The sequence below is a fragment of the Nicotiana tabacum genome, chromosome 19 (genome assembly GCF_000715075.1).
Source record: "Nicotiana tabacum cultivar K326 chromosome 19, ASM71507v2, whole genome shotgun sequence".
Taxonomy (NCBI): Eukaryota; Viridiplantae; Streptophyta; class Magnoliopsida; order Solanales; family Solanaceae; genus Nicotiana; species Nicotiana tabacum.
Genome location: NC_134098.1, coordinates 7530830 through 7541257, shown reverse-complemented (window position 1 = coordinate 7541257; position 10428 = coordinate 7530830). Strand labels below are relative to the sequence as shown.

At 37.6% G+C, this 10428-nt stretch overlaps 1 protein-coding gene across 1 annotated transcript; it reads left to right on the top strand.

Moving 5' to 3' along the window:
• The first annotated feature begins 3387 nt into the window (after nucleotides 1–3387).
• Nucleotides 3388–6025, top strand: LOC107777913 (premnaspirodiene oxygenase-like). The gene is made up of 2 exons (XM_016598082.2): nucleotides 3388–4455; nucleotides 5146–6025. Exons 1-2 carry the CDS (start codon nucleotides 3493–3495, stop codon nucleotides 5764–5766), a joined length of 1584 nt encoding a protein of 527 aa, XP_016453568.2. The 5' UTR covers nucleotides 3388–3492; the 3' UTR covers nucleotides 5767–6025.
• The last annotated feature ends 4403 nt before the right edge of the window (nucleotides 6026–10428 follow it).

The following is a 10428-nucleotide window of genomic DNA, read 5'->3' as shown; positions in this document are numbered from 1 at the left end:
AGATATTTGAGTCTAGTTTCTAAATATTCAAACCATTTGTCATTTGGACACTCCTACAAGAAGTTATGATCAAATTACCGAAGGCTGGCAGAATATAATTTTGCGACCAATTCTGTGACCGCAGAACCATTCTGCGGGCCGCAGGAGTGGTTATGGGACCGCAAAATGGTCGCAGATCTGGCCAGCACAGCCCAGTTCTGGGCATAGATTCTGCGATGCATTTTGCTATCCGCATACCCATTATGCGATCCATTATGCGACCGCAGACCTGATTTCAGAGGGTTAATTTTTCTATTTTCATAACCCGACCCCATTTTGATAAATAGCCTTTGGGGCTTATTTTGGGGTGTTTTTCTGAGGGTTTTAGAGAGAGGTAAGAGCATTTTAGAGAGATAAGGAGGGAACCTAACATTCTAATCATCCAATCTTCAAGAATCAAGGAAGCCAATCACAAGATATTTATCTAAGAGGTAAAATTCAAACCCCTAATCTTCAATTTCGAGTTTTGGGTGTAAGAGTATTATGCATATATTCTTGTACCAATAAGGTTTGTGGGAAGATTGTTGAGCTCAAATAAGTAAGGATTGGGGTTGTGGAGTAAAGGAAATCTTATAGAAGAACCTTGTAAATAAATTTGCACACCTAGTGTTTGATAAAATGCACAAATAAGCTGAAAACATGAATATCTTCCTAATTATGGTTCACTTTTATTATATTTCTAAATAGATTGAAGTTGATAGGATTTTCGGAACCTCATAGTAATGTCAGAAGGGCTCAAGAAAGATTGGAGCCGTCCGGAGGTCAATTCACGTGAGAAAGCTATTTTGGACTATCAACCTAACTTCAAAAAGGTAAGTATCTTGCCTAACCTTGAGTGCGGAAATTACCCCTTAGACATTGAGTCTTATGTGGAAATTATGTAATTGAAAACCATGTACGCGAGGTGACGAGTACGTACTTGGTTTATATGTGCAAATTATATCTGTTAAAATTCGTAGACTCCCTTTATGTATTAAATTGGAAGATTGTTGGAACTTAGTAAATCCTTGATTTGTCATGCCTCATTCCTTGTTTGTCGAGTTTGTATTTTATATGATAATTTGGTGTGATTGCCATTTGACTTTTATGTGAACTCTGTGTTTGTTTGAATTGTCATTTTTATGGAAAGTACTTTCATTATTGATTTTATCTATAAATAATTTAAATGAGAATTTTAGTTAATAAGATGAATAAATCTATTATTTTATGATATTGTGATTTAAAGGTGTAGTTCCTTGATGAATTACTTTTCAGTTCATGTTGTTAAAAACTTGGTGTTGAATTATAAAGGTCGTGAATCATATTGAGGCAAAGTGCCAAATTGTGAAATATTATTCGGTTGAGTTGTTCACGCCCGAACATTTTGTTAAGATGTTGTGCACATTATAATTAATTAAATAAGTTTAAATTGAGACATTTATATATTTATCTAAAATTTGGATTAAAGAAGGCGTTGTTCTATGATGAATTATTTTTCCATCCTTGTAGGTGTTTTTGAGATTTTATATACATTGTGTTGAGCCGTGGACTATCTGTTGTGAAATTAATTGACTTTATTGTACCTTTGGAATGGTTGTGGCATACGGAAAATTTGTAAATACGAGTTGATGATGATGTGTTGTTGTGATAATATTCTGTGTGAATTGTTGTGTGATTTGGGTTACTGTTATGCAGCGTACAAGGGTGGCATCGTATTGTTGACATTTTGAGGGCATAAGGGTGGCATTTCACTGTTATTATATGTGTTGGGATATTGTCTTGGCGGAGTGATAAGGGAGGCAATTAAATAGAGTGATAAGGGAGGCTATTATAGGAGCGATAAGAGTGGCTATATGAGTGATAAGGGTGGATATAAGAGCAATAAGAGTGGCTATTGATATTATTAGGACGGAGGGATAATGGAGGCTATTATAGGAATAATAAGGGTGGCTATAGGAGAGATAAGGGTGGTTATTGTCAGGGATGATATGTGATGATGTGGGGTTATTATGTTGATGATTTTTATATGATGATGTGGGATTATTATGTTGATGAATTTTATGTAATGTTGCGATTCTCTTGTGCAACATGTCTTGTTGTTTCGGTAAACTTGATAATACTCTGATCCATGTTGAGATTGTGAGCATGTGGCTATTGCCGGGAGGATTATGTTATTGGCACGTGATTTGTCCATGCAGATGTGATATGAAATACGGGCTCGAGGTACCGCAGAAATATGATGATTATGATATTGGCACGTGAACTGTCCGTACAGTTGTGATATGAGATATAGGCACGAGATGCATAAGTAAATAATAATTATATTATTGGCACGTGAGTTGTCCGTGCAGTTATGATAGAAATATGTGCACGAGGTACCGTGAAAATATGAAAGTGGGCTAAGACCCGTGTTACGAAAATATGAAAGTGGGTTGAGACCCATATTTTATGACTATGAAATGAGGTGTCACAGAGTGACTTTTATTTGAAAGAATTATATGTGAAAGATATATATTTGAAGGACTTGATTAATTGGTTGTACTTAAGTTATTTATTCATTTGAGCAATAATTATGGTATTCTTGTTGCCTTGTTGTTTATAACACTGGTTGATTTTTGTTGCTATCACTGCTAGTTGTCTTTCAATACTATTGTATACTGCTATATTGCACGGGTTATTTGACTAGTGAGTGTCTTGACTATACCTCGTCACTACTCTACCGATGTTAGTCTTCATACTTACTGGGTACCGACTGTGGTGTACTCATACTACACTTCTGCACATTTTTGCGCAGAGCCAGGTATTGGAGATATCGGACCCGGACAGAGTTAGAGTGTGATCGCAAGGATTCAAGGTAGAGCTGCTCGGTCATCGCAGTCCCTTGGAGTCTTTCTATTTTATTGTACTGTTAATTATTATTCAAACAATATTGAGTATTCGACCTTTGACATCATTTCATGTATTCAGTTAGAGTTCGTGACTTAGTATTACCAATCTTTGGAGTTTGTTCAAATATTTCCGTTGTTGGTTTTGATTATTTATAAATAAATAAAAAGACTTGAATTGTTGTTATAGTCAGCTTACCTAGTCTTAGAGACTAAGTGTCATCACGACGCATGTGGTGGAATTTTGGGTCGTGACAGGCACTACCTTGAATCCATATCTATTAAAATTAGAGAAGAAAATTTATCCTACAAATGTTACCTATATTTTGTTACCAATCTCCTGTATTGTGACCTCTTGTGGAAAAAAATATATATTTAAAAATCATTTATAATAAATTATAAAATCGATCTTTTCAAATATGTTTTAAAAACTAAATTATTGGTACATAACCCCTTATAAGTTGGACCATCTACTGTGAATTCAATGGGGGCAGCTATTCAATTGTTTAGTTTGTTTTCTTCTTTATTAAATTATATAAAAAGTTCTAGCAGCCACTGTTGACAACTGAATAAACAAAGTTGCTGAAAAATGCATCTATCAAAAAACATTAGCATAAATATGCAACAACACTTTGGAGAATCTATCAAACCAAATAACCCTCCCAAAATGCAGTTCTTCAACTTCATTTCCTTTGTCTTTTTTGTGTCTTTCCTCTTTTTATTAAGGAAATGGAAGAACTCCAATAGCCAAACCAAAAGATTGCCTCCAGGTCCATGGAAATTACCTGTACTTGGAAGCATGTTTCATTTGCTAGGTGGACCTCCACATCATGTCCTTGGAGATTTAGCCAAAAAATATGGTCCACTTATGCACCTTCAACTAGGTGAAGTTTCTGTAGTTTCTGTTACTTCTCCTGAGATGGCAAAAGAAGTACTAAAAACTCATGACCTCGCTTTTGCATCTAGGCCGTTACTTTTGGCAGCCAAAATTGTCTGCTATAATGGGACAGACATTGTCTTTTCCCCCTATGGCGATTATTGGAGACAAATGCGTAAAATTTGTCTCTTGGAATTGCTCAGTGCCAAAAATGTTAGGTCATTCAGCTCAGTCAGACGAGATGAAGTTTTCCATATGATTGAATTTTTTCGATCATCTTCTGGTAAGCCAGTTAATGTATCAAAAAGGATTTCTCTATTCACAACCTCTATGACATGTAGATCAGCCTTTGGACAAGAATACAAGGAGCAAGACGAATTCGCACAACTAGTAAAAAAAGTGTCAAGCTTAATGGAAGGGTTTGATGTTGCTGATATATTCCCTTCATTGAAGTTTCTTCATGTGCTCAGTGGAATGAAGGCTAAAGTTATGGATGCACACCATGAGTTAGATGCCATTCTTGAAAAAATTATCAATGAGCACAAGAAAATTGCAACTGGAAAGAATAATAATGAATTAGGAGGTGAAGGATTAATTGACGTACTGCTAAGACTTATGAAAGAGGGAGGCCTTCAATTCCCGATCACCAACGACAACATCAAAGCTATTATTTTTGTAAGTATTGTATACTGCATCATTCTTCCCTCATTATTATTACTCTTTCAATTCCATTTTATATGACTTTTTTTTCGTTTTAGTTTGTTCAAAAAAGAATGAAAAATTTTACCGTTATAAAATAATTTAACTTTAAGCTTCTCATTATATCATTTATGGCATGCTTTTATAGCTATAGAAATATCATGACATGTTTAAGACCATAAGTTCGAAAAGTCTTTTTCTATTTCTTTTTAAACTTTATATCTATCAAATGCTGCCATATAAAATGAAACGAATGAAGTATTATGATTTAAGCATACACCTAGTACTTTCTCTAATTGCATAATTGTTTTTCTATAATTATTTTGGCACTTACAGAGTCAGTTAAATTAGTTTTTAAATAGGACTACTAATCTTACTTTCATGACTAAATTTACACATTTGAAAAGTACCATGAAAAAATTATGTCAACGACCACAACTTAGCCTTTCTAGGATAATAATGAAATACGTAGCAAATTATCACGAGCAGAAAATAATTTTGGCCTAGAACTTTTAAAAGTTTCTTTCGATGTAGAACAAAGGTAGTAACCCAAACCTAGTATAAAAAAAGTTATTTAAATATTCAGCTGAAATTGGTCAAAAAGTTTGTACGAAATAAATAGCATGTGTGAGATAATTTACTATTTTAACTTGCTACAAATTGAAGGACATGTTTGGTGCGGGAACGGAAACTTCATCAACCACAATTGACTGGGCCATGGTCGAAATGATAAAGAATCCAAGTGTATTCGCTAAAGCTCAAGCAGAGGTAAGAGAAGCCTTCAGAGAGAAAGAAACTTTTGATGAAAATGATGTCGAGGAGTTGAAATACTTAAAATTGGTTATCAAAGAAACTTTCAGACTCCATCCTCCATTTCCCCTTTTGCTCCCAAGAGAATCTAGAGAAGAAACAGATATAAACGGCTACACTATTCCTTTTAAAACAAAACTTATGGTTAACGTTTGGGCTATTGGAAGAGATCCAAAATATTGGGATGACGTGGAAAGTTTTAAGCCAGAGAGATTTGAGCACAACTCTATGGATTTTATTGGTAATAATTTTGAATATCTTCCCTTTGGTAGTGGAAGGAGAATGTGCCCTGGGATATCATTTGGTTTGGCTAATGTTTATTTGCCACTAGCTCAATTGTTATATCATTTTGATTGGAAACTCCCTACTGGAATCAATTCAAGTGACTTGGACATGACTGAGTCGTCAGGAGTAACTTGTGCTAGAAAGAGTGATTTATACTTGACTGCTACTCCATATCAACTTTCTCAAGAGTGATGCAATGATATCAACCTTTTGAATTTCGGTCAACCCCACCAATAGTGTATTAATTCTTCTCCTAGTGTTGTAGGTTTTACCTATTTCTATTATATGTATTTTATCATATAATAAAAATCATGATAGTTTTGGATACAAGTTGTCGAATGAGTTTTTTTGTTGATTTCAAATTTTTGAATGTAATGAAGTGGGGACACTATACATACTTACATCCCTCGTATTATGACGATTCAGGAGATAAATTGATGGTGTTTTATACTATATATTCTGTTTTTATACCATCCATGAACTTCTTATTATAGGAACATATTTCTAATACCCCGTACATCAAACAAGCCTCTAAATATTAATATGAACCTGTATATAACCTAATTAAAGGATGGTTTGGGAGTTATATGGTTAATATCGATCCCTACCAAAGTACTGCACGTGAGTTCTCAATTCGAACTTCATTCTTTTCCTACTGTAACTGTTATTCCTTACCACAAGGAGATGGTTTGTTGCAAACTTAACAATATTTCCATCACAATCTTCTTTTCAAAACTATTTGCTACTGTTGGAATATGAATAAAAAGGGGAAAAGGGTAAAACTTGCTCTTGTATTATTTAAAATTGAGCATCTTTGTCACCTGTTAAACTTTTGATCTAATGTTACCTCTGCCGTTAAGAAACATTCTCATTTTTGCACTTGACCCCTAAAGATGCTCCAACTTGTGGGTAATTTTAAAGCATAATCAAAAGTTGAAGGGTAAATTTTGAATATTTTCTTGAAGAATATGGACACATAAAGTTTATTCATTTCATGTTGGAGCTCTGTTAATGTTAAGGGATAATGCTAGAAGGTTTGCTAACGACAAGGGTATGAATGGACCAAAGAGTTACATAGGAAAAAAGTGAGCAATTCCGGATAGTAGATGGACAAATTTCGACAATTTTCCTAAAACGAAAAAGAAATAGTTTCTAGTTTCTTTGTTCGACATAATTTCTCTACAGTCATGTCACGACCCAAAATCTCACCCGTCGTGATGGCGCCTATCTCAATAATAGGCAAGCCGACAATCCCAATAAACTCCATATCTTTTAAGTTTGAAAACATAAAATATAAATTTAGCGGAAGAAAAAATCACAATTACATATATAAACACTTCCAAAACTCGGTGTCACTGAGTACATTAGCATCTAATATGGATATAAATCGGGAACATAAGGTCTATAGTAGTATAAGACCAAAATACAGTAAACAAGGAGATAGAGAAAGAGAGACTGCGAAACACGGCAGCTACCTCTGAATCTCTTGAAAATCAACTGCGCGAAATGATCAACACTCGTTATGTCCGGGAACACCTATATCTATACACGAAGTGCAGGGTGTAGTATGAGTACAACCAACTCAGCAAGTAATAATAATAACTAAGGAACTGAAGATAATGACGAGCTACACAGTTATAGTTCACTTTCAGTAATTCCAGCAAAGAATAAACATGCTTTCAAATCTGGCAGTTTAAGTCAAATCAATTTTTATATAGTTCAAGTTCATGTAATTCGGATAAAAAGCTTTAAGAAATTTCACAACAATAACAGATAGCAACCAAGTGCAACAACAAATGCAAAGCAAGTACAGTTTCTCAGACAACAGTCACTCAACTCATCACAACAACTCAACCACTCGGCCCTCAGCACTCACACTCAATTGGTACCCACGCTCACTGGGGGTGTACAGACTCCGGAGAGGCTTCTACAGCCCAAGTGCCATAATTTGTACGGACAACTCACGTGCTGCACGGACAACTCGCGTGCTATAATATCCTACACGGAAAACTCACGTACCATATATTCTTACCTCACCGACAGGCCCTCGGCCTTACTTAGTCCTCAGCCTCTCTAGTCTCTCGGCTCTCGGAAATCACAAAGATCAACCCACATAAAGATAACATAGTAAATCAACAAATATCAAGAAAGACTAAGGTATGATGCATAAGTAAAATCATGACTGAGTACAAGACATCCATTAGCAAATAATTCAACAAGTACGCGACCTCTGTGGGTCCCAACAGTACTATCACATATCCTAAGTAAGATTTTTAACATGATTTACAGTCAAATTTCTTCAACACAAAGAGAGCTTATAGCTAACAACAAGTTATTCAACTTTATAGTTTCACGGGACGGACAAAGTCACAATCCCTTCGGTGCACGCCCACACGCCCGTCACCTAGCATGTGCGTCACCTCCAAAATAATCACATGACACAAAAATCCGGGGTTTCTGTCACGACCCAAATTAACCCTCTGTAAGGCGTCGTGATGGCACCTAGTCTTTACGACTAGGTAAGCCTAATATTACGAAAAATATAAAGAAAACACAACATTTTAAAGATAAACAGTATATTGTGAATAGCCAAGAGTAGTATCACTCGGCATATATAAAATAATTTTTCAAGACCCGGAATATCACTAAGTCACAAGCTGCTATTACCTATGTAGCTCTATACAAAATTCTGAAGATAATAAAGGAAGTCTCTAGGCGAGGGAGTAAAAGGGGACTCCGAAGATCTGCGGACGCAAGCAGTAGTACCTTGAAGTCTCCTAAAATTAGTAGCATGCACTAAACCCGAGGCTGATAGCTCGCACCTGGATCTGCACACGAAAACATGTGCAAGGAAGGGCATGAGTACACCACAATAGTACCCAGTAAGTGCCAAGCCTAACCTCGGTTGAGTAATGACGAGGTCAGGTCAAGGCCCTACCAGAGTAAATATATAAATTAAACAGTAAAAGATATAAGTAAAATTTACGGTAACACAATTAAAGAAATTCTCAAAAATTTAACAGTTAAGGGAGCCCTCGGCTCAGAACAAGGTAAACTCAGTGGGAAATCTCCCGGGATACCGTCTCGTAGTTCCGAATTAATATGCAGTACATGGGGATCTCCCAGAATACGTCCGTAGTCCCAAAGTAAATATGCAGTGCTGGGGGATCTCCCGGAATACGTCCGTAGTCCCAAAGTAAATATGCAGTGCTGGGGGATCTCCCAGAATACGTCCATAGTCCCAAAGTAAATATGCAGTGCTGGAGGATCTCCTGGGATACGTCCGTAGTCCCAAAGTAAACAAGACAGGGGGGATCTCCCGGAATACGTCCGTAGTCCCAATTTAAATATGCAACGCAAGATGAAATGGCAGGTATGACATCGAGTTATACAGTTTATACTGAACACAGATAAGGAAAATAGGGATTTAACTAAGCATGGCGCACAGAATGTCAAATAGGCAGTTAAAACACGTAAGCATGCTTTTCTAGTCTGTGCGAAGTCTCTCCTGAATCACCTTCACCTTATCTAGGGCATCCTGGACCAAATATGTACCCAACAATCGGGCCTCGCCCGGCTCAAACCATCCCACTAGGGACCGGCACCGCCTACCATACAAAGCCTCATACGGTGCCATCTGAATGCTGGACTGGTAACTGTTGTTGTAGACAAACTCTGCAAGTGGCAAGTATTGGTCCCATGACCCTCCGAACTCCATCACACAGGCACAGAGCATATCCTCAAGAATCTGAATCGTGCGCTCGGTCTTCCCGTCCGTCTAAGGGTGAAAGGCTATGCTCAAATCCACCCTAGTACCCAACTCCTGCTGTACGACTCTCCAAAACTGTGATGTAAACTGCATACCTCTGTCTCAAATGATGGATACTGTAATACCATGAAGGCGGACAATCTCTCTGATATAAATCTCAGCCAACCTCTCAGAAGAATAAGTGGTCAACACTGGAATAAAATGAGCTAACTTGGTCAGCCGATCCATGATCACCCAAATAGCATCGAAACTTTTCAAAGTCCGTGGAAGTCCAACTACAAAGTCCATGGTGATCCGCTCCCACTTCCACTCTGGGATCTCTAACCTCTGAAGTAATCCACCCGGTCTCTGGTGCTCATATTTGACCTGCTAACGGTTGAGACACTTGGCTACAAACCCAACTATATCCTTCTTCATCCTCCTCCACCAGTAGTGATGTCTCAAATCCTGGTACATCTTCGCGGCATCGGGTTGAATGGAGTACCGCGAGCTGTGGGCCTCCTTGAGAATCAACTCCTGAAGCCCATTTACATTGGGCACACAGATCCGACCCTGCATCTTCATCACACCATCATCACCTATAGTCACATTGCTGGCATCACCTCGCCGGACCCTGTCCTGAAGAACTAGAAGATGAGGATCATCATACTGGTGCTCTATGATACGGTCATAAAGAGAAGACCAAGCAACCACACAAGCTAATACGCGGCTAGGCTCTGAAATATCCAACCTCATGAATTGACTGGCTAAGGCCTGAACATCCACCACCTCCGCTGATATAATATAGTGATATCATAGTCTTTAAGTAGCTCCAACCACCTCCGCTGACACAAATTAAGGTCCTTCTTCCTGAACAAGTGCTGCAAACTCCGAAGATCAGTGTAAATCTCACAGGGAACACCATACAAATAATGAAGCCAGATCCTCAGGGCGTGAACAATAGCTGCTAACTCGAGATCATGAACCAGATAATTCTTCTCATGCACCTTCAACTGCCTAGACGCGTAGGCAATCACCCTTCCGTCCTGCATCAATATCGCTCCAAGGCCAATCCTCGAGGCATCCCAATAGACAGTGTAGGACCC

Excerpts from the sequence above, each read along its gene's own strand:
- LOC107777913 (XM_016598082.2), top strand. The coding sequence starts at position 3,493 with ATGCATCTATCAAAAAACATTAGCATAAATATGCAACAACACTTTGGA. Across the intron at positions 4,456-5,145 it reads ACATCAAAGCTATTATTTTT|GACATGTTTGGTGCGGGAAC; the intron begins GTAAGTATTGTA and ends TACAAATTGAAG.